The 24,330-nt window shown below is 46.3% G+C and overlaps 2 protein-coding genes across 10 annotated transcripts in view; one reads left to right on the forward strand and one right to left on the reverse strand.

Moving 5' to 3' along the window:
* Positions 1 to 1,536: 1,536 nt before the first annotated feature.
* SLC31A2 (solute carrier family 31 member 2) lies at positions 1,537 to 10,440 on the forward strand. Of its 2 annotated transcripts, none has more exons than XM_081067187.1 (4): positions 1,537 to 1,641; positions 5,151 to 5,217; positions 7,577 to 7,766; positions 8,869 to 10,440. In XM_081067187.1, exons 1-4 carry the CDS (start codon positions 1,636 to 1,638, stop codon positions 9,035 to 9,037), a joined length of 432 nt encoding a protein of 143 aa, XP_080923313.1. In that variant the 5' UTR covers positions 1,537 to 1,635; the 3' UTR covers positions 9,038 to 10,440. The 2 variants fall into 2 exon arrangements, with proteins under 2 accessions (XP_080923313.1, XP_080923314.1); XM_081067188.1 differs by having other exon boundaries at positions 9,157 to 10,030.
* A 1,235-nt stretch (positions 10,441 to 11,675) lies between these two features.
* Positions 11,676 to 24,330, reverse strand: part of FKBP15 (FKBP prolyl isomerase family member 15) — a 51,159-nt gene continuing 38,504 nt past the window's right edge. For 2 of the 8 annotated variants that reach the window (XM_081067192.1, XM_081067193.1), the window contains exons 20-28: positions 23,366 to 23,537; positions 21,561 to 21,697; positions 20,043 to 20,198; positions 19,074 to 19,226; positions 17,958 to 18,083; positions 17,261 to 17,368; positions 16,319 to 16,989; positions 15,398 to 15,494; positions 11,676 to 12,796 (exon numbers count right to left, since the gene is read on the reverse strand). In XM_081067192.1, coding sequence (XP_080923318.1) covers positions 12,719 to 12,796; positions 15,398 to 15,494; positions 16,319 to 16,989; positions 17,261 to 17,368; positions 17,958 to 18,083; positions 19,074 to 19,226; positions 20,043 to 20,198; positions 21,561 to 21,697; positions 23,366 to 23,537 — 1,698 coding nt within the window. In that variant the 3' untranslated portion in view covers positions 11,676 to 12,718. Of the gene's footprint in view, positions 12,797 to 13,040; positions 15,495 to 16,318; positions 16,990 to 17,260; positions 17,369 to 17,957; positions 18,084 to 19,073; positions 19,227 to 20,042; positions 20,199 to 21,560; positions 21,698 to 23,365; positions 23,538 to 24,330 lie in introns of those variants that run through there. The other 6 variants (XM_081067190.1, XM_081067189.1, XM_081067196.1 and 3 more) reach the window with 5 other exon arrangements.

Consider the following 24,330-nt stretch of genomic DNA (forward strand, 5'->3'; position numbering starts at 1 on the left):
TATGAGCTGGGTGGGATTCTGTGGTAGGTGCCCAGGTCACTCTGCCTGGGAGCTGGAGGAGGGCAATCTCTGGTGGATCAGAAAGAACAGGGAGGGCACTTTAGAACTTTAGGCCTTAGTTCTAAACCGTAACATACATCAGGAAGTGAGAACTAAGTGTGAAGATCATCAGATGGGGACAAGGCCAACAAAAACAGTCAAATGAATACAGCTGTGTTGCAAATCCTTTGACCAGAGATGATGGGGGTGGGGTAGGTGGGGGACGCCGGGGAGCCTGCTTATGTGAAGTTCATGTCTTCTTATATCTATTTCCAAGTGAGGCCGAGAGTGAAAAAGTGTACCCAGATCACCAAACCTTTCCCAAGCTCTTGGGGACCAGATGCTTCAAGAAACCCATAATCCTTCTTCCCATTGCTTCTTCCACAGCCTAGCATATTCCAGACAGGAGCGGCCTCCCTTCCAGACCTTCTCACAGTGCCCAGACCCCCTGATCTTTCTCTGGAACTTCCCCAGTCCCTGACTTCCTTCTAACTCCCACTATTCTTCAGATTGAGATTCTAAGAAGCTGGGTGACCCTGAGCAAGTGGCTTGACATTTTACAGTCACTTTCCTCTCTTAGAACGAAAATATTTGCTGCTAATGATGACAGTGACTACCATTTACTGAGCAAGCTCCCCCTGCCAGTTTCTGTGCTGAGAATTGAACACCTAAGTCTTCGTGTAAGCCTTACAAGAAAGACCCCATGACATAGATCCTGTTATTTTCATCTTACTGACCAGGAAACTGAAGCTCAGAAATATAAAGCCATTTGCCTGAGGTCCCATAGCCAACACTTGCTGGCTCAGGATTTGAACTGAAGTCATCCTCCAGGCTCAAGGTCCACTACTACTATCTCTGGTAAGGTTTCTCCGAAGGGGACTGGCAAAGGATTACTAAATATATTTAAAAATTAAACACTATTACGAGTTCCTCATCTGGCAGAAAACAACCCCTTTTCTTTCCTCCCCCCACAAGAGTGGATGGATGAAATGGACAAACAATACACAGAAACAGAAATACCAACAAGAAAAAAAGTTTACCACCTTAGTAATCCAAAGGAATACAAATTGAAACAACAACTGTGCATTGCTTTTTGCTCATCAGAATGGAAAAGATTTTTTTTGTAAATAGTTATATTAAAAGCCTGGGGCATCATTTCTTTAATTTCCTCTTAATTTGTAGCTATTGTCTCCACTAGATGGACTTTTCGTTTTTCAACTCAGCACGGGTTAAGGTGGCACGGTTCATCACAAGGAGCAATAAACATTGTATGACAATTGTGAAGGCAAGTGCGAAACAGTAAAGGGCCAAACGGAACGCGGGAGGTAGCCCCACCTTGCTGGTCGCTCCAGCCCCGCGGCGCCGCTCCGCTGGGGACGTGGGGCTCCGCGCTGGGTGCGGGCCCGTGGGTCGGCCCCTGGCCGCGGGGAGTGGGGCGCGCCGTGGGGACCACAACTCCCAGGCGCCCGCGCGCCCGCCTCGCCGCGACCACGTGACCGCGCGGCCCGAGTCGTGATCCCGGCGGCTGCGGGGCGGACTCGGAGCCTGGAGTCCCGAGCGAGCGGACCTGGGCCGGCGCCCTCCTGGGCGCGCACCATGGAGGTGAGTGAGGGCGCCGCCGAGAGCCACGGGCGCAGGCTTGGCGGCTGGGGCAGCGGCTCCGGCCCCCCCCCGCGGTGCCCTCGGGCTGATGGGGAGGTGTGTGGGCAGCACTGTCGGCAGTGGGAACGGGCTTGCGGGGACGCGGGAGGCAGACCTGCGCCGGCGTTGGGATTTTCCTTCTATTTGTCCCTCCTGCTGGGTGTCAGTCCGGCTGAACGAGCAGGTGCGGGGCGCGGTGGATGAAGACAGGACAACCCGGGGGTCCCCTGCCCGGGGCACAGTGACTTGGGGAGACTCCGGGCAGGCTCCCAGGAAGGAGGAAGGCTCGGAGCCTGCGAGCCCGCGGCCGGCTGCTCACACACCGGGCACACCCCCCCCCCCCCCGGGCAGGTTCCCTGTCTCGGCAAGTTCGCGGTGTGATTCTTTTTAAGGAAGAAAAAAAAAAAAAAAAAAAAAAGACCGAGCTACTTTCCCTACATTTGAGTCCGAAATCGCGTTTCAGATCAGCTAAGAGTTCGTTCACCTGGGCTGAAGAGCATGAGCTTGCAAGACTCTTTGGTCTTGGAATTAATCATCCTTTTCTTCATCCCTTGAAGAGTGTCGTAGGCTTGAAGATACAGGAAGGCAGTGCAGTTTTAGTCAAACGCCCTCCCCCACCTCCTGCCGGTCCTTTCAAAGGGGAAATAAACGGCAAAGGTTTGTGAAAGTTTCCCCAGCCAGTCCCCTGCAGAATAGGGGCCTCAACCTCCCCCCAAACTCTTTGGTTTATCAATGACGGAGCTTTTCTCCAAGCGTAAGTAACCCCAAAGGAGAAAAAAAGAAAACCAGTACCCCGATCGCTCTCTCCGTCACAGTCCCTCCCTGCTGGGCGTGGGGCTCTGAATACCACACAGATAAAAGTTCAACTCAGCTGCTAGAGACTGAGATTCATCCTAAATGGGAGACAAGATTAGAGCCCTGCCCCTTGGGTATCTGAGCACAGGGCCCTCTAATGAAGCACTGCAGCCCCAAGTCAGAGTGTGTTCATTTGAATCTCTTTCTCCAGCGAAAAGGCACGAGTAGGTGAGGCGTTGCCCCTCCTGGGCTCCTCACTCCTCACCAGACCCTCTGAGGTGGAACCAGACCCTCGGGGTGGGCACTTCCAGCTTGGAACATACTGGACTGTCCATCTTCCCCCGGCTGCCTCCTGCTCCTTGTGCTTCAGAAGACACTAGCCAGCGGCCTCCCTGGCTGGGATAGGTGTCTCCGAGGGGTCTTCCCCAGCACCACCCGGGAGGCTCCCCTGACTCCATAAACCCTGTGTAATGACCTGTTCACTTCCCTCTCCCCTAATAGACCTTTAGCTCCAGGGCCAAGGACTTGTCTCTCTCATCTCTGTGTCTCTAGCATCTGCCCCCCCCCCCCGCCCCCAGCACAACAAAAGTCTATGTTGGTTGGTTGAACTAATTGGACTGTTTTGTAGGTGTTCAGGTCTATAGCAAAAGCTGTTTGGGGCCGCTGAGATAGCTGGCCCAGGCCCAAGGCTGACAGAAGGAACCCAGCTAGGGAACCTCTCTGATTAATTAGCCATCGGGCACATTCCAGTCATGCCAACTGCTTGATCAGGTGAACTCAGACAAGGGGGAATGGTGCCACAGCTCCCCCCACCCTCACTGCAGAGCCAGTGCCAGGGGTTTCTGCTGACCCCACTGCAGAGATGATGTTAACACTTCTCCTGAAGTTGAATGAGTGCAACTCCAGTATAAACGGAGTTTCGCAGGAATATTTGTACCTGTTTTTGTGTATCTTCTGTGCACATTTTGCCATGTCAACAATAGTCTTTTTGAAGTCTTAATAAAGGATATCAGGGCATAGTAGGACTCAAAATGATTTTTCATTTCTTTTTAGTACTGTTCCAGCTTTTTACACTGAAAAAGTACTACTTTCATATGACAGGGATAAAACGCCAGTTTTATTTTAAAATTCTTCCACCTGATTTTTAAGACTGCCATTTTCTTCTTATGAGGTCTTGAACAAATCCCTTCCCCTCTTGGGACTCATTTTCCCCATCGGGAAATGAAATGAGGGTAGAGAAGGGCTGCAGTTGAACCAGATCAGTATTTTTCACACTGAGTTTCAACAGAACTCGGCCCTTTCTGTCCTCTACACCCAGAGTCCTGTGTTTTATATAGTGGGATTATAAGGAAGATTTTATTTGCCAGTGTTCCCTGGGGAAAAAGATCTCTGAGAAAATAAATAAAATCATTCTTAAAAGTTCTCATCACCAAAAAAAAAAATTGTAACTGCGTCGGGTAATGGGTGTTAGACTTACTGTGGTGATTACTTTGTGATATATACATACATTGAATCATTATGTATACCTGAAACTAATATAATGTAGCATGTCAATCATGTCTCAATTTAAAAAACTCTGAGGATACTTGTAGCACTGACGTTTGCATTGGCCATTGTCTTAGAAGGCAAAGGCTTCCCAGCTGACCCCAAGTCAGCCAGGGTCTCTTTAGCTGGGTGAGCATTGACAGTGTTTGCAGAGCTGCTTCTGCTGGCTGAGGTCTTACCTGGTGAGGAGAGGAGGACCGCTCCTGCCCTGAGAGGGTGAGCTAACGGATTGATCCATCTGGCTTTAATTTTGCCAAACAGCCATTACGCCTGGCGTGGCCATGTAGAATCACCGTCCAGGTCCCATCCTACAACAGGCAGCACACCCAGCTTGGCATCCAGCGAGACCTGGGTTTGAATCCCAGCTCTGTCAACTTCATGGCTTTGCAGACTTCAGCAAATTACTTAACTTTCCTGAGCCTAGTTTCCCCATTTTTCTTCCTCTGAGAGGGGCCTAATTGTCCCTGTCACACAGAAGACTTGTGAAATGAGATGATGGCCATGTCGAACACAGGCGCTCTCTGAGAAGAGCATTCAAGCACTGCATGTTTATGGCATCTACCTTCATTCTTTCTATAGGGCTGTGAGCTCATCGAGGGCAGAGACAGTAACCATTGTCCATAATGCTGGGCACAGAACTGGGTTCAGCAGATGTGTGGTAAACAAGTGAACAGATGTGGAGTGCCCATTAAAGACAGCTGCTCCTGGGCCCCTCCAAGACACACACCACTAGAGCAGAGAGGCTGGGGGTCCTGGGCGTAAGAAGAGGCAGTCATTCCTTAGTGTAGTGCTTCCCCATTGGGTTTGGAGGGCATGGAGGGGACATCTCAGCATGACCTGAGAGTGCTGTGACCTGGTTGGCCCAATGAGGATGGGCACTCCAACACCTCACTTCCACCTGGAGCAGCTTAATTACAACTCTGCTTCTGACCCACTGTGGGATATTGGGCAAGTCCCTGCCCGGTCTGGCTTCAGCTGGCCTTGATGACCACTAGTGGCCGGCCCTTCCAGCCTTTAAGTCCAGTGACCCCGGTTTTCTGAGTCTTTAGAGGAGGCTGCTGGAGAGCATTAGGGACCACAGGTCCCACTGCCCTAAGCTCCCCTGTGATGCAGATTCCCTTCTCTTTCAGATGCATTTCTTCTTCTCAGATAAGGTGGTGCTTCTGTTTGATTTCTGGAGTGTCCACAGTCCTGCAGGTAAGAATTGGGAGGCTTTGTAGCTTCAGGCAGTAGAGAATCTGGGTTCTCTCTATTGGTGAGCTTTGTGGGCATTTAAGTGAGCCCGGCTCCTCTTGCGTAAACATTGAATAGGAACTCTGCATTTATGATTCCATTTGGAACCACTGCCGATTGCACATGGTTCCATTAGCTCACGGATCCTCACAAAGGCCCAGCGAGAGGATGGGATGCAGCTTTTCCCTCTATTACAGGGAAAGCAACTGACACCCACAGAGGGGAAGAGACTTGTCTAGGCTCACACAGCAAGTAAAGAGTAAGGATCAGAGCCGAAACTAGATTAAAGCCTCCTAGCACCTCCCTCATCCATGGTTCACTGTCCAGCATCAGCTCAGAAGTCCAGAGCAGCTGCTGCAGCCTTGGACCTGAAATGAGACACCAATTTGAAAGAGAAGGGTATTCCTTTGACTTGAAAAAGGCAGTTTGGCACTAATTCATGATGGTGTTATGTTTCAATGTAAATAACTGCATCTTAAAAATAGACTGGGACCGACCCAGATGCCCATCATGGCAGGTGCTGATCAAATAAATTATGGTCATCCCTACAGTAGGTTACCATTCCAGTAATCATTGCAGAGTAAACCTAGTGGCTTAAAACAACAGCAGTCATTTTATTGTACTTCCTCACGGTTCTCAGTTGACTGGACTCAGCTCAGCAATCCTCAAAGTCTCACCTGCAAGTATAGTGAGTGGCCAGAACTGGAGTTATCCTGAAGACTTCCTCTCATGTCTACTGATTGGTGCTAGTTGTTAGCTAGGACCTCAGCAGGGGGTGTTGGCTGGGTGGTGTCTTCTATCGCCTGGGCTTCCTTGTGGCAGGGTGGCTGGGTTCCAAGAACAAGTGAGTGTTCCGGGAGAACAAAGGGGAAGTGCATGCGAGTTTTAAGACCGCCATGGAAGTCACATAGCATCACTTCCCCTTCATTGACTGAGGAAGTCACAAAAGTCTTTTCAGGTTAAAGGGGAGGGAACATGGACCCACCACTTGATGACAGGAGTGTTCACATTGTAAGAAGAGCATATGGAGGTGGGATACAGTGAGGTGGCCATCTTTGGAAAATAAAAACTAGCACAGATACTGTGAAGCCACAGAAATAAGGCAGATCTGTGTGAACTAAGGGGAACCCATTATGAACCCATGTACAGTTGGATGGTGACATCAGATGCAGAAGGGTAAGCATAGATAGGATGCTGTCACTCGGACACATAAAGGCTTATCTATACATTGAGCACGCCAAGAAGGCTATAAAGGGAATTGCTACCAGAGGCCGCTCTGGGGAGGGAACTGGGGTTTAGGAGACTGGACTGGGAAACAGATTTACTGTGTTTCCCCAAAAAAAAGACCAGGTGTCATTTTAATTTTTGCTCCAAAAGACACATTGAGGCGTATTTTCAGGGGATGTCTTATTTTTTCATGTACAACAATCTACATTTATTCAAATACAGTCATGTCATCTTCTGGAACATCGTCATAATGTACTAAATGCGTCTGTCTGGCCAACAATCTTAACTGGGGCTTATTTTCTGGGTAGGTCTTATTTTCAGGGAAACACGGTACTTTTCACTGCATACCTTTGTGTACTGTTTGCATTTGTACCAAATGCATGCAATTACCTGTAATTTTGTATTTTAAAAACCTGTCTCTGTTGAGATGATTTCTGCCTGGGAGCCCAATAAAATACTATAGTTGGACCATTTAGTATCCATTTACTCGTAAAACAGAAGTAACAATTAGCAGTTACTTTTACACAACAGCTCTAATAAGCACTTAATATTTTCTGTAAAATAACTTACTGTTTTTTTCCTCATTATAAAAGTAATACACAGTAGAAACTTTGGAAAATTAGGTGAGAAGAAAATAAAAACGTCCTGTATCTGAATTTGCTGATAATTATGAGTCCTTTGCTGTATCTCCTTCCTTCCAGACTTTTCTGTGTATGTACACGTAAACAGGACCTGGTGATATATGTCCTTCCCTTAACAATAAGTCATGACTGATTTGTGCCACCTGCAGGGGGAGCAGTTGGGAGCCATCGTATATGGCTTCTGGCTTTTCAAGGCAGTTACTCTTCCTGATCTCAAAGCCACACTCCAGTAGGCCAACCCTACCAAGAAAGTGCTAGAAGGGGAAAGAGACAGTGAGGAAGTTCTAAGCCCCACGAAGATGGGGAAGAAGCAAGAGAGAGAGAGAGATGGAGTGGATTCAGAGGGAGTGGGTGGAGATGCTCTTCTGCCACCTGTGCCAGGTCCCAGGGGAGTTGCTGGAAGGGGAGCGGTACTTGCCTGGCCAAAGTCTCTGCAACTCAGCTTCCCTTGACAGGCATGGCTCTTTCGGTGTTGGTGGTTCTGCTCCTGGCTGTGTTGTATGAAAGCATCAAGTTTGGTAAAGCCAAGCTGCTCCACCAGGCTCTGGTGCACATGCCCATTCCCACCAGCCAACAGCTCATTGAGGAGACAGACCAGGATTCTTCAAGCTCAGAGTCACCCCCAATCAACAGCACCTACCTCAGGTAACAGGCACCGGACGGGGGGAATGGGCAGAATACTCACATTCACCCCGAGAGGTCGGCTGGGCCGAAAGGGCATTAACCCCACTTCACAGAAAGGAAATCGAGGCCCAGGGAAGGACCAGGACTTGCCAAAGTGAAGTGAACTAGAGCTCAGGTCTCCTGATGCCCAGGCCAGAGCACTTGGGAGGCTCAGATCTTCAGAATTCTGGTGCAGGCCTCAGGCTAGCAACACGGAGGTGCAGCCAGCCCTCCCCTAAGTCTCAGCAGACTTCCTTAGGTGACAAAGGCTTCTAAATCCAGGATGGGATCTGCAGCTGTCCTTACACAAATGCTAAGAATCGCTGTCAGCAATGTATCCAACTCGGTCGGGGAACAGCCTCTTTTTTTCCTTCCCATTTGGGGCCCCAATTCTGCCCTCTCTCCAACTCCCGCTGTGTGTATAACGAGCCTGCCTGCTCCTTACATGGGTGTCTCGAATATTCACAACCATCCTGCAAGGGAGGTATTTGTATTTATGTTTTACAGATGAGAAATTTAAGTTCAGAGAAGTTAAGACATTTGTGCTAAGACACAGTGAGAGAACTAGGAACTGATCTATCACCAAAGCCTATGTTCTTCCCATTGTAATACTGCCTTACTGATTTTTTATTATCCTTTATCAGACATAGATTACAGATCTCATTTTCTCTTTTTGCCTACGATACCAGGAAGCTCAGAGCTAAAAGTGGTGGTTGTTCTAGGTTCCTTGTACAAGTTCCTCTCTCCTATCAGTGGTTTCTGATACGTCTCTTTGAAAAGAAATCTCTCTCTGTGGGACCTGTCAACTGTGGCAGTCTCCCTAGCCATGGAAGAGCATATTCTTGTTTATTGGCAAAGCTGTCACCATTTAATTGGTATCAGATTCTGACTTGCACAAGTAACATTGTAAAAAAAAAAAAAAAAAAATTTAAAATAAATAAAATAAAAAGAAATCTCTCCTGGGTTAAGCATACAAATGATAAATAAGCAGGTTCTGAAACTCATCTGCTCTTCCTCCTTTCTGACACCAACGCCTAGTTTTCAGCTCATTACCAGCATTAACTTGCCTCTCCTTTGTATTTAGGTGGTTTTTGTGTCACTGTGGCCAGTCTCTAATCCATGTCGCTCAGGTGGTCCTCGGCTACTTCTTGATGCTGGCTGTAATGTCCTATAACACCTGGATTTTCCTCGGTGTGGTCCTGGGCTCAGCTGTGGGCTACTACCTAGCCTACCCACTTCTCAGCATGGATTAGCCGGAGAGGGCTGTGCAGGCACTGAGAGCTGCAGAAAGCTGGGGCCTCCTCTTCCACACATTGTACTTCCAGCCCCAAGTCTTTTCTCTTCTGATGGCTCTTCCTCGCCTCCCTCTCAGCTCCTGGGAGCTTCCAGCTGAAGCCACCCCTGGAGTTCAGAGGCCTTTGCCGCTACCTCTCCTCAGAGAGACAGCCCAGGCCTAGTCTTGTACCTTGGAAGGCTGCTGTGACCAGCAGGAGAATGGAGAGAACAGCACCTGGGAGAAGGATTGTTGAGCCCATGACTTAACTGTGTTGACTCAAAACATAAGAATTTCCAAGATCTTCAGGATAGGGAGATGGGTTCTGGGTGAAGGGAACAGACCCTGGATACCCTTTGCTCTCCTGATTTGTGCCTTATTTAGAGGAGCATCTTCTATTGGACTTCCTGACCTCTTCTGTCTTTTGGGGGACACAGACCAAGCTGGCTTCTTTTTCTCTTTTTCTGCCTTGGGAACATGTGAAGATTGTCCCTTCTATGGATCATGCTGACAAACTAAGATTTTTCATTTTTTCCCACTGAACTCCCACTTGGCAATTTTGCACAACACAAAATTTTTAATGAAATGACTTCATTTTATTCATGATGGACGGCAGCATCTTCTGGGACCTGTTTCCCTTTTTTGGGGTGCGGGGGGTAAGTGACAGGTTAAAGGCAGAGAAGGACTGTTATCAAGGCTCTTCTGGATGGAGGGAGGTCCTCCCATCAGACTGCACCGACTGCAGGAGGAAGATTTGGGTGTCTGGGAGCTTGTCCTGGCCTTAACGCCCCCTTTTATCCTGATCCTTCTTTTATGCAAAACAGAGAACTGCACTGAATGACATTCAATACTTAATGTTTTCTATTTATTACTTACTGCTCACCCGTAACAAACATGATTCATTCACTAAAATACTGACTAAGCCACAGGGGGTATTGATTGAAGATGCAATTAAGCCATTGTATAATAAACCAAATAAACCAATAAACCAAAGCATTACATTTGTAGAGTTACCCTGTTTCCCTGAAAATAAGACCTAGCCGGACAATCAGCTCTAATGCATCTTTTGGAGCAAAAATTAATATAGGACCGGGTCTTATAGTAAAATAAGACCGGGTCTTGTCTTAATTTTTGCTCCAAAAAGATGCTTTAGAACTTAATATCCGCTAGGTCTTATTTTCAGGGAAACACAGTAGATGTGACTCTCCAGATATTTGAACCTCTTCCCTTTACAGAAAAGGAAACAAGAGACCCAGGGAGAAAAAAACACTGCTGTGTAATGTAATATCTATGCTCAAGTACCTCATGGACTAGATGAAAGATGGTCTTAAGCTCTGAAATTAAAAAAGAAATACATTTTAATAAATATATATTTTTAAACAGTGTGGCTGTTCTGTTTCTCCTCATTCAAGTAGCAAGCACACATAACCTTTATAACACCTGCAGGAGCTGAATGGGTCGAATGGAGCTGGTAGTGCTGGCTGTAGGGCTGTCTGAAGACTGAGTCTGTCCATCTGCTATAAAGAGGACAACTCTGTGGTCAGGGAAATCTGGCCCTGAAACACTGTGCCCACAGGCAGGCACTCCACAATACCAGCCTAATCAAGTCATTCTTTTGTTCATGTAACAAATATTGATTGGGTGCTATGAGAAAAATAACTGTCACACGAACTATAAATACTTGGGTTGGCACAATTATTGGCACCTTCTCTCCCTGAGGGCAGAAGCAAAAATGTATCAAAACCACGTTTTAATTTACAAGAAGAAGGACCTGTAACAGTAAGTGTAACACTATGTGACAACACCTTCAGGATTGATCAGTACACTCTCCCCATATGCAGGGAATTGGAAAGCTGCTGAACGTCACAACAGGTTTAAGATTTCAAACGTCCAGTGTACTCTTACTGATGGAGCCTCAAGCATCCATTTATATGCCCTGACCAGCTAAGGCTCCCTCCCCTGGGGCACCACTGAGATGAGCTTCTCCAGGGATGTCCTACCACCTCTTCAGTTTGATAGTCTCTTTACATATGTAATACATTTAAGGCTTTACATATGTAATACAGAGAGAGCTTAAAAAAAAAATCTGTGCTCTAGAGACTGATGACATGGTTAGACTCAGCAGGCATTTCAGCATTCTTCAGAGCCATATCACAAAAGGCTGGTATTTTCTCTACTTAATTTTTTAAAAATGTAATAAACACCTATATAGTGCTTATTATTTGCCATGCAGTGTTCTAAGCACTGTACAATTTTAACTTAGTTAATCCCCACAAGGCAGAAACTATTGCTGTCCTTGTCTTAGAGATGAAGAAACTGAGGTGCAGAGAAGTTAAGTCACCCTAACAGGTGCAAGAGCCAGGCAGCCCGGCTGCCTGTCTAAATGGGGACAACTGTCTTCCGCAAGGGTTGCTGGAGATGAGACAGTCTGTGTAAAGTGCTTGACAATAGTGCCTATTTGTTAAACAAGTTTAGCCACTGGTAGTTGTGCCCGCCTCCCAGCCCCACATAGTGACAGGCTCAGAGGAGGACGTCAGGCCACATCAAGTGGAATTCGGGTTCCTGTCTTATCAACATTTTAAATCAGGAACATTTTTGTTAGAATTATTTTACTTTTTGAAGGCTGGTTACATGGTCTTTGGAAGATCCTGGAAGATGTAAAATGACCACAGACATTTTCTCACTACTGTTTTCTTCACTAGTCCTGGCTCTGAGTTCAGAGGGAATGGCAGTTGCTCTCAAAGTGAAGACCCGCTTAGGTACCATGACAGGTGAGAATGGAACGTAGCGACCCTCCCACCTTCTCTGCATGGCTTCCCAGGGTGTAGGACAAAGACTGCAGGAGCAAGTGGACAACAGGACCGGTGCTCAGACAACCACAATGCACTAAGCCTTAATGCAACCGCGACGAGCTAGAATAGCAGGGTGGGGACTTCCTTTGAATGCCGCAAGTTCCAGGGTTGGGTACCACAGGGAATATGTCACAATGATTTTATGCATGTTAACTGACCCAGAGCTGTTACAACTCCTACCCGTAAACTCCCAGAGAGGAGCACACACAGCCCTTAGAACCAAATTCAGTGTCTCCCCAAGATCTTGAGTCGTTTCATTACAGGTGTTTATTTTAGTTTTGTTAATTTCAAAGATTTAAGGCAGAGAAAAGATACATGTGCCAGGACTCAGGCAAGGCTGTTAACTGGGGTTCAGTCGGTGTAATCCACCCTCGGTTCTACCAGGGAGACCTCACCCCTGGTGACAGGTCCTTTTGCTGGGGCACAGCTGAGCATTGGGAGGCAGGTGGAGAAGGGCTCCCCACATCAGTGTGAGAGTTAGTGAAGAGAATAAAAGGCTTCAAAGAGGGCAGGACTCTTGTAGGTGACTGGCTAGCGGGGAACCTACCAGCCCTTCCTCCAAATGGGCTTCTGAGGCAGGAACAGGATCAGCTGCTGACAACCCCAGCGTTCTGAAGACAGGCCCCCACTCCTCTTCACCCGGCCGGGTGGGGCTCAGAAGCGGGCTAGCTCAGACGGCTGAACTACTGTCCTCGGAAAGCTCCCCTTCGCCTCACCCTGTGGCTCCCCTAGACCCAGGGCTGCCTGTGCAAAATCATGCTTAGGGAGAGGGGTCAGTAGAGACTCCTTTGCATCAGTTTCCTGGGTCTTCATCCCAGCCAGTCAATGTCATCATCATCGTCATCATCTCCGAAAAGGGGTGTTGGGGGCGGGCGTCCCTTCATGCTCTGACAAAACAGGAAAGAGTAGTCAGTCCTCACTTGTTCCCGCTCCAGATGGACTTCCCACCTGTGCAAGGTGAGTCAGCTAACGTGCTCTGGCTCTGGGCTGGAAAGGTGGCGGCTGGTTAGGGTTTCACTGCAAGGACTACCCCTGAGGCCGGTTAACCTAGGCTTCCAGATAAAGCTGAGACAAGAAGGCAGAGAAGAGAGGCAATCCTTCAACAGAGACAAGAAGACCAACTTAGTTTGGTTGATTTTGTCATTTATTTGTGAAACACACGTATTGATTTGACAGGTTTCCTCTCATGTGGTAACGTACATATTTCATGTGGGGAAAGAAGGGTCGAAGGGGAGAGCTGGGAGTAGGAGAAAGAAACAGAAGTAGAGCGGCCCTACGGGGAGAGAGGATGCAGGAGGATGGAGGCAGGTAGGAAAGAATACAGGCACGTTTGAAAACACATTGTTACTGCTTAAGGTGTCCTGTCTGGCTCTGAACACGGCCCTGTCTGAGAGAGTCAAATTTAGAGGTTTGGCCACATTCCCACATGGAGAATCCCAAGAGACAAAGAAATCCAGGAACACAGGGCTACAGCCTCTCACACCCCTGGTCTCACGGGCCCCTCCTTCAACTCTCTCTGACCAGGAGAGTAAGGGAGATTGACAGGCCATGGAAGATTGATGGGCCTCCTTTTCATGGCTGGAGCTCCTGGCCTTTTTCTTCTGGATTGGCAGGGAACAGGTCCCATGGGGACAGCAGGGACTGACGCTAGAGACAGGCACACATTGAGTCTTCTCTGTCAAGGTACCTTCTGCCCTGGAGAGCTACCCTGGCCCAAGATCAGACTTCACAGGACCGGCCAAAGGGAAGGCAGTGTGATGTAGTCAGAGGTCCCTGGGCTAATCCCACCCCCACGACCGACGAACAGGCTTTATACCTCTCCCTGGGTACTGATCAAGTGATTTCAAAGTGAGGCTCACTGCTTCTGTTTTGTTCTGGCTAAATTCTGGCTCTACATTTACCAGTTATACCGTGTTTCCCCCAAAATAAGACCAGGTTGTATACTGTATTTCCCCAAAAATAAGACCGGATTTTATATTAATTTTTGCTCCAAAAGACGCATTCGGGCGCATTTTCAGGGGGTGTCTTATTTTTCACGTACAACAATCTACATTTATCCAAATATAGTCATGTCATCTTCTTTCGGAACATCGTCATGACGTATTAAATGGGTCCATCCGGCTGACGATCTTAATGGGCTTATTTTCGGGGTAGGTCTTATTTTTGGGGAAACACGGTATAACCTTGGACCAGCTATATAACCTCGTACTTGTCACTTAATCTTCCTGAGCCTTAGTCCTCTTTTCTATAAAATGGGATAAAAGTGCCTACCCTACTGGATTAGCAGAGGATTAAATGAGAATGTCTACAAAGTAGTTTTCAGAATACCCAACTTGATTGTATTAGTATTGATACCTATACTGCTTAGAGTATAGTTGGAAAAACAAAAAAATTGCAACTCTATTTAGGGCAGTCACTTGGAAACCTCAATTGTGGATTTTTGTTGGTTTTTTTTAAGTGCAGAATTTATGTTCAGAATTCTCAAATGAAAATGTAATTCTTGGGAAGAAGGGTTAATGGAAGGAACTAATGCACTTTCCCCAGAGGAATGCTGGCAAGGGGAAGAGTTCTTGTACACAGGAGCCGGATCCCAGCTCTGTCATAGCCATTTCCCCAAGGTTTTGGCAAAAGGCAAAACCCACTCTGATTGATACATGAGGGGAGAGAATTTCCACCCATTCACCTCATATTTCTGTCCCTGGCATAGACTGAGTCTGAAGCTGATCTGTTCTCCACCAATATTCCACTCTAGTGAAATTCCCATCACAGCAGTCAAATGTCCCAGTGACAGCCAAGAATGCTTTAACTTAGCACAGTAGGGACAGCAGATGCAAGAATCAGGGCTCTCATCCAGGCTATAACTCGCCCTCCTGGCCCTCACTCTGGGGCTTTGTAAAACGAGGCTACGCCATCAGCACTTAACCCATTTTTGGCCCAGGGATGAGGTGAGGACAAAACAAGGTAGAGAGTTGGAAAGCAGGCTGAGGGGGCAGAGAACGCCCAACCCCTATAGCTCTTAGTAGGAGCTTGAGGGTTTAGTCCTAGCTCTGCCAGTAACTCACTCTGTGGCGCTAGGTAAATCATCCTTCTGAGCCTGAGTTGGTCTATGAATAAGGATGCCAGATAAGACAATCTTCCAAGTCCTTTCCAATTCTAAAATGTAAGTAATAGCCTAGCCGATTTGAGGGAACCTGAGGCTTTAGCATTCTAATGTAGGACTCACCAGCCCACCTTTCTTCACTTCAAGTAAAAATCCTTTCTGCATGGACAGAGACTGTAGTCCTTTTCTAAGAATAAAGTGGTACCTGACCATCCCCACCACGCTTACAGAACTGCTCCCTCCCAGCCCCAAGCCTGCTCCCACAGGGCCTTGCACACAGAGCCCAGGGAGTGGGCCACCAACAGACTCCATTTCTCTTCTCAGAGCCAGCGGGGAGGGGCCCCCAGGTAGTGGTGTGAGGACTTGGCAGTGCCTGAGATCTCCTTACCACCTCGTCTTCATCCTCTTCCTCAGACTGCACTTTGGGCCTCGGAACTTTCGGAGTAGCCCCTTTAAACAGTTCACTCTCTTCATCCCCAACGAAACTGAAAGAAAAATCAAGACAGAAAATGTTATTCCTGCTCCAGACTACAGTATCACAGGCTCCGGGGTGCGAATCCAGCCCGTGTGGGAACACCCTGGAATCCCTCCCATATCCACATTGGCCTCCTAACACTCCTGACTCCTTCCAGAACCTAGAGCCATTATTTAAAACTAATAAATCAGACCAAGTCACTCTTCTGCTTAAATCCCGTTAATAGCTTCTCACTGTACTTCCAAGTCCAAATTTCTAACTGACACAAAAGCTCGAATGACTCGGCCACTACCTAGTTTCCCAACATCAGCGTAATACCCCTCTATTCCTAATTACTGTGCTTTCTTTTAGTTCCTTAATTGTGTCATGTCCCCTCCAACCACAGGGCCTTTGCGTGTGCTGCCTTCTGCAACCTCTTCCTCCCACTCTTGGCGTAAAAGTCCCCTTTCGACCCTTCAGGTCTCAGTTTAAATGTTACCTTCTAGAATCCTTCCCTAATCACCCTATCTAAAGTAGAATAACTCTCCCTTTAGTCTCTGTTATACACCCTATTTCTTTTCTCTTTCTTTTTTAGTGCTTATCATAATTTTATAACACTTTAATAACAGTCCCACTAGACTGTAAGCGCCTTACCTCAAGAACCAAATCTGTCTTGCCTACCACACTATCAGTGCCCACAAAAGAGCCTTTTACGTACTAGGTATCACTGAAGGAAGGGAGGAAGCAATGAGTCAGTCAGTCAGTCTCTGAGGGATGAGTTTCCTGCCTTGGAAAAACCAGACAACCGCCACATGCCGCCACCTGGTCCCTGAAATTCTGCTCAAGGGGGCATACCTGGAACGCTGAGAACAGTGCGTGGGTCCAAGCACTGCTTCTGCAGCTGTAGAACCCGCCTCTGTGCTTGACAGCTCCTTGGAGGGAGCAGTGGAGGTAGTGACATCTTCGTCTTTCTTGAGCTCTGGAGGCTGAGGCTCTCCTCCTGGACTTTCAGGCCCCAAAGCAAGTGGGTTCCCTTTCTCAGGGTCTAAAGTCAGGGACAGTCTAGTGGAACTTTCTTGCTCCCCAACACTGGCATTTTCCAATGGGCTGGCAGCAAGTGTCTCCTCACACTCAGAGTCCACAGGTACAGGGCCCGGAGGCTTTGGGGGAACTGAAGTTGGGGGCTCCAGAGCTCTTTGGGAAGGGATACAAGCCAGTTTGGGTGGGAGGGAATCACCTTCTATTTCTGATAGTGCCTCCGCTTCTGCGGGCTCCCCTTCCCTTGTCTGTATGCCATCCTGGGGGGTGGGGAGGGCCTGAGGAGGCAATGGGTCAGCTTCCTGGACTACCTGCTCCGATGGCATCGTGGGGGCCTCCTGCCTCTCCCTACTCAGAGGTGCTTCAGACGGTCCAGACCTGGCCGAGACTGACTGTTCCTGGGAAGGTCTCCGAGGTCGCTCTTCTTCCTCCTCCTCTTCACTGCTGCTCTCTCGCTCGTGTTGGTTTAACAGCTGAAGAGTCACCATCTGTTCAAAAGTCAAGGAGGTGACGGTCACTGAGAGGAAAACAGCAGGCACTCCGAGCTCCTCAGTCCTTATTAACCCCACTGTCATCTAGTTTAAAGGACTTTGCTTCTTCCTCTCGTAGGAGGCTGCCCGGATCTGTCCAGATAAAAGTCATGCCAGGTAGCCACACTACTGATGAACGGTATTGAATAATATTTTACTCATGACTCCTTACAAGGTACTTAAGCAACAATATACACATTTCAACGAGACCACCAACCGCCCACTGTACCTTGATGGTGTTCATAATGGTCCCCAGAATGGTCCTGCCACTGTAAGAGGCGTCCAGCTCAAACTCTCCTCGCAAGGACTGGAACACCTGGTTCATGATCTTCTTGACCTGCGTGAAGACGTAAGGAGAGTAAAACAGTATCCGAACGTATGCTGCCGAAATCAAGTGATTAAGGGATGCACGTCAATTCCAGGGAAGGGCGTGGGAGGCTAACATGAAGCCCTCTTAGAAGCCTACAGCGAGACACAGCTGGCCATGGACTCACACTGAGGGCAGCTTCTCGCTATAGAGACGACAATGTAAAATAATGTGCTGCACCTGACGGAAGGGCCACCGAGGAGGAGTAAACTGGTATGTGTACCCAGGACTGCTGAAAGACTGTTTACTGTGCCGCCCCCCCTCCCCCCACCGTGACCACCAGTAGAGCTGCCCGGGGCCACCAGGCTGGCCGATGCTGAGCACACTCCACTCTCCTCTCCTGGGATTCAGAGGCACTTCCCCTACCTGCCCAAACCTCAGGATAGGGCCCTCTGGGTTTGCCACCCAAGTGACCAGTTCCACAAAGGGTTAATTTTTACTTAAGTCAGACAAGTGGTGCACCGCTCCAGTCAGGAAAAAAGCTATTGATTCAACAAATTGGTCATATCCTTTCTAAACGCCGATATGAGATGGTTTGCTTCTTCAGTTACCAGCTCACCTTCTCTGATGGGTCAGTGGCAGCAGCTTCGACCCCAGACATCTGGGACTTGTTTTCCTCCAAGTCCTTGATGTGCTGTTCGTTTTGCTCTGTCAGGGCTGTGACTTGAGCTTGGAGGGTCAAACACTGCAAAACCAACAGACTATGGCTGGGGGCTCGGGGACCTGCTCTGTGACGTAAAAGTCAGAGAACCCAGTCGCAGGAGAACCACCCTAAGCATCAAGGGGCAACCTCATGTTGGCCTGCTGGTGTCCACACCCTCCACCCCCACCCCCAGGCCTGCTGATTCAAAGCATCAATTTCCTCATCGCTCAATCTCAACTGACAACTTCGCCTCCTCTTTCCCAGCAAGGTCATTTGCCTTGTTCCTAATCAGGTCAAGAATATAATGAGAAAATGGAGGTATAACTCTAGCCACAGACATATGAACATTGGACACAATGTTGACAAACACAACCTATTCACATACACGAATGCCTTCACCATCTTTGAGTGACAGATTTTCAACTGGATCCTTTAAGGAGAGAAACTGATCTCCAGCTATGGGGACTCTCATATCATGACCCTAAGCCATGTCCTATATCTCATTTTCTTGTCAGATGATTCTACCACACCCACGCTCTGTCCCATCTCAGTGCCTTTTCCCAGGGTGTTCTGTTGCCTCTTCGTACCAAGCTACTTCTCCTTCCTGGCTCTGCTCCCCTAGGCACTTGCTCTTCTGGGCCTCATAGCACTTAATGCTCATCTTTGTTTCTCTTGGTCTCCCTTTCTTGACTGTGAGATTCTTAAGCGCAGAATTCTTTGCAAGCCCTTCCCCTAACAGTGTCTGGAACACAACTGCCACTCAATAAACACCTGCTTAATAAATGAAGGATCAAATAATAATGGAAAACATGTTCCAAGAACACTCCAAGTGCTGCTTTTTTCTCCCCCTAGGTCACTCGCCTGTCATCCCAAATAAGTATGTGAAAGCTTACTGTGGAGAGTTGAACAAGAGTGGTTGTTTTCAAGCTATTAGCATCTTTTAGGTTCAAAAGAACCTGCGAGACTCAAACAACCTGCTTGCCTCAAATTAACTGGGCTACCTAAGTTACCTGACCCAAGGAGAACGCCTACCTTTTCCTGCAGCTGGAGCAGCTTCTGCTGGTTGGCATCTCTCTGGGCACACGCCTCCTGATATTGTTGCAGGTGTTCATCCTTAGCAGAGGCCAACAGATGTTCACATTTTGCTTCCCACTGGGTCTGTAGCTCAGCCTGTACTAGAGACAGCTGCCAAGAAAAAGTAATCACCGTACCCTGGAGAGGGGGGTCCAGTTGCATCTAGGGTAGTCCATCTTATATAAGGCAAAAAGAATAAGCTAACAGCCCGGCTTCATAGGGAAACGACTGTTTGAAAGACCCTGATTACTATGAAAGTAAATTTACTTTTTTAAGGTAGGTAGGAGCTGTTATTGGTTGTCAGGACTCTAAATAATACTCCAACCACGGAGAGCTATGACTGACCAGACAGGTTCCTAGAGGGCAGGGCCATAATGTAATCATGCTTTTCAGAGTCCAGGCCCTGAACTTTATAGGTTCAGAAGAAACTTATTTTTGTCAAAATTCCGAGGTGATCAAATTAGGCACCAATTCACTCTAAACAGACAAACAAATATGAACTTACAAGGAAAATGATTCCTGTCAAATGGACTACAGAACCAGCTGTGTCCTGCCACCATCCCTGGTTTCCTGTCTGATTACTTAAGTAAATCCCTTCTTTTCAAGGGCGATACTATGTCTGGAAGATGGTGTCTGGTGGTCAAGGACTTTGGCCTTATTATGCTGGGAATTTTTTAATAAAGACCTTTTTTTCAAATTTTACTTATATAGTTAAATTTTTACTAAGCTTTAAAAAAGGAAAGACTTGTCATTTGACTCCTGGCTTTTCTGCATATATTTGGATTGCATTCTTCCATCTTTCTCCAAAGTGAGAGCATCAATTATGAGAAATGTTACCATAAGGGATAAGGAAGAAACTAGAAGATTTTCTGAGTCCTTCAAGCCTTCGCCTTTCTTTTATTTCCAAAGTGTTCAGTTTCCCATTACCTGCTCTGCAGCTGTTTGGTCTGTGGACAACCGAGCCTTTTTCAAAAGCTGTCGAAGTTTGTCTAATTCCTCCTGGTGTGACTTGCGAATTTCATCTATCTCCTCCTCAGCCTGACAGCGCTCTTGAGCTGACTTCTTTTTCCTTTCTGTGAGGTTCTTAGGAACAAGAGAATCACCATCAGCTCTAGCTATTTGAGAAGAAATGAAGAGGATGGTGGAGGTAGTGAGTGACCTCACCGAGTCCTTACTTCATTTCTGTAAACTGCCATTTTTAAAGTTTAATTTTCCCTATATATTTCACATTCTTGGCTACAGGGTGGGAAAAACTGTGATAAGATGGAAAACAAGAAAAACTTTTTTTTAAAAAAAGAAAAGCTTTATCTACCACTCTATTAAGAGATGAGGAACATCTTAACAGTGGTGAGGGTACAGGGAAGTGGACACTTTCACACCCTGCTGGTAGAGACCACCTCAGGGATGATGTAGATGCCTGATCACTGCACTGTACACCTGAAGCTGAAGCTGAACAATAATGAACGTCAACTACAAGTTTATATATGTATATATGTATATACTTACAAGAAGCGGAGTACAGCTTTAGGAATAGAGACAGTGGAAACGTAATGGCTGTGTGCGATGTCAGAGGGATAGTGGATGGGGGAGAGGGGTTGACACAGTGTGAGGGATACAAATGATAAACGTCTAAGTATTACTTTGTTTTGTGCCCCTGAAACTAATTTAAAAATAAATAACTAAAAAAAAAATACAGATTAAAACAAGATAGTATATTTCACCTATCAGACTATAAAGATTAGAAAAACTGATATATGCAGAGTTGAAAAAAGCAATGGAGAAATGAGCTTGCTCAAATAGTGCTAGAAGTATAAGCCAGCACACTCCTCTTTTGGATAATCTGGCAATCTTTACTTAAAAAATGTACATGTGTAGCATTTCCTCTAATCCAGACAATCCATTTTATGGGCATGCTCAAACAAATTCACAAAAATAGCTGTATAGTACAAGGATGTCCAAAGCAACAATACTTGAAATAGTGAAAAAACAGAAACATAGAACCCATCAATGGGAGACAGTTAAATAAATTATGGTACAGTCTCATAGTGAACTACTAACACAGTAGTTAAAAAGAATGAGAAAGTTCTCATTGTTATTAGTGCAATGTCCACGATATTTTTAAAAACCATTAAACATCATTGTTACAAAATGATATCAGTGTAGCTATGTGTGTGTGTAAGTGAGTGTGCAGGTATGTTTTATACACACAGAAAATAATCTGGAAGGATAACCATACATTGTTTACAGGTGGTTACCTCTAATGCATGAGATTAGAGAAAAGAAAAAGATAAATTTTATTTTTTATTTTATACTTTTCTGTCGTATTTGTATTTGTTACAATGAGCACATACTAGTGCACTCTTTAAAAGGAAAATTAAAATGTTTATTAAACAGCGAATCCTGGCCCTTTGGGTTCGACAGAGAAACTTCAGTTATAAAACTTACCTTTTCCAGAGACTCCTTCTCAGCTCGAAGGTCAGTCAGCTCTTCCTCCAGCGCTGTCACCTTGAGTTCCAGTTGCCTCCGGCTCTGCTTTTCACTTTTGAATTTGGACTGTGCTTGCTCAGAAGTCTCTTGGAGCTCTGGGATGTAACAGCAGAAGAGACTTGGCTGCAGAACCAGAGCTGCAGTGGACTATTTGGCATCCCAGAAGCTTCTTCGAAGCTGCATCCTGTGACCTCCCAATCCAAACACAGAAGCATCTTCCCTTCCCTTCTTTCAGCAGCACCAACAATTGATTCAAGCCATAAACTGACCCGCCCCCTCCCAACCCAGACTTCTCTCTGTACGTGTATGTCACTTTCCACACACACAGAATGGAAAAGTAAAGTTCCAGGCAGTCACAGCCCACCTGCAAAATGTATCACTCCCACAATTCCATTTCAGTCACCATCTCAACACCGTGGACAGATCTTTGTTTGGTATTGGTCCAGCCTTTTCTCACTGCCTGGGTAAGATGTTCTCAATTTTCTTGGTAGCTGGGACATTGTACCAAGACCTTGCTTTCAAAACATCCCTTCTCAAATAAAGCTATTTGGTGTATTTTTTTAAAAAAATAATGCATCAAAATTTATTCTGTTTGGAAAACTTTTGAGACCCTATGGCACTCTTGAGGTAATTGTCATTGGGTATCATAAAAGAAGAAAAGAGGGTATCTTTATGACATTCAAAACTAAGAATGTCTCTTACGTGTGCCCAGATTCTGCTCTAACAGAAAAGGGATTTACCTTCAAGGTATCCCTTTCCTAACTGACATCAGTGATTTTCAGCCTCTATCGGACAAGTAAACGTAGTTTCTTCCCTACTCTGCTGTTGCTCCAGCTACATCCCACACACTGGTCCCATCTGTGCCTTCCACGTTTGTTTCCATACACTGAAGTGGATGAGTCAACATGCTGGTCCTCCCAAATCTTCTATACAAGTCACCATGTCTTGAGTACCACCTTTATGCCAGGCACTTAGCTGACACTAATTTGGAGGAAAGGATTTTACAAAGATGAGCAAGACACCATCCTTGCCCTCCAGGGGCTCGCATTCTAGAGGGGAAAACAGGTATATAAACAGTGCTGATCAAAAGCAACATGCGATAATGGTCATAATAATGTACTCAGAGATAAAGAATTTTAAAGAGATCAAATGTTCTAGAAAAAAACAGGAAAGCTTCTGGAAGAAGCAGATTTTGGAAAGAACTGGAGGCAAACATTGGTGATGGTGGACATACCAAGTCCAGAGAACAGCATGGGTAAAAAGCAAGACAAAACCTACAGGACAGGCTAAAGAGTAGCAGTAGCAGGCTGGCTGGTGTGTCCAAAGCCAGGATGAGCATCATGGGATATAAGCCAGGCGGCAGGGGCCTTGAGTGCTGGCTGGAGTTGGAATCCGTCCTCTATGAAAGAGGCAACCAGTACAGGAAGCACCTCTTCCACAGACCACCTCTGTGTCATTAGTTAGAGGAACACATTAACGCTTCCAGGCCTCTGAGGCCAAGCGTTAAGTACCAAAGATACTAAAGGCAACACTTGCCCAAACAAAGTGGAATGGTGACCACTGATTAGCTAAATGAATAGTCAGTTCTTTTGTTGTACTTCATGTAAGACAATCACGTGGATTTATACTGGTCCACCTTAATTTTTGGCTCAGTCCTTCATGAACTTCATGAGCATAATGCCAAATGTACTCGGAGGAAGGACATAGTTTAACTCCTTAAGTCTGAATGGTCAAAGTCCCAGCCCTCTCCACCAAGGACAAACCTGAGAGCTCTGCCTGCAGTTTGGTGAGCTGGCTCCTGAGGACGTCTGTCTCCTTTAAGCTTTCTGTCAGCTGTACCTGCAGCTCTGTTTCTTTCTTCTGGTGAGCAGTCATTTTCAGCTGTAGATGAGAGATCTGGGCAGTGGCTGCTGCTAACTCTTCCGTCACCTTGGCCTGAATGGTAACAAAGTATGACATCATTTTAAACTAGGGTGTACTCTGCCTCTAAGTGATGAGTCAATCTCACATCCTCTATGCTGACTGACCTGGTAGGAAGGGAGCTAAACCCACCTTCAACCTACATTAAACCAAAATCAAGCCTTCAAAATGTGCAAAGTCTGTGACTCAGAAATTCCCTTGCAGAAATTTCTCCTTAGGAAATACACAAGATTACAAAAATTTTGCTACAACGATGTCTAACGCAGCATTGTTTATAGTTGCAAAAGAATGAAAAAATAAAATGCTAAAAAATGGGCTTGATTATGCAAATTATACTACCTATCCTGTATGCAACTATTAAGAATGGTGTTATGAAAGGATACTTAGTGGCATGGGATATAGTCACAACCTGTTGTTAAATGTTACCAATCTGACACCAGAGATGGTATTCCTGCCATTTTCTAACTTTTTCTAAGATAAATATGTATTTTTTTAAATAAAAAAGGATATTTTAAAATTTAAACTGAATGTTTTCAATGGCAATCAATTCCTAAGTCTACAAGTTTTCTCCAGTAGTACTGTACTACTAGTAGTACTATAACGTAAATATCAGTCCCAGGAGAGTTACTGCTTCGGGGGCTCTTGGAACAAAAGAGCTAATAAGGAAGGAGACACTGCAACATTTTTGACTTTTCAATGCACTTTGAATGGTGCTCAGTACTAGCCAAACGGGAGCAAAATATTTTCAACTATTTTGATGAAACCAAAATGACTACCCTGGAAAACCCTCTAATGATGTTCTGTTTGT

Source organism: Rhinolophus hipposideros (genome assembly GCF_964194185.1).
Source record: "Rhinolophus hipposideros genome assembly, chromosome: 11".
Lineage (NCBI taxonomy): Eukaryota > Metazoa > Chordata > Mammalia > Chiroptera > Rhinolophidae > Rhinolophus > Rhinolophus hipposideros.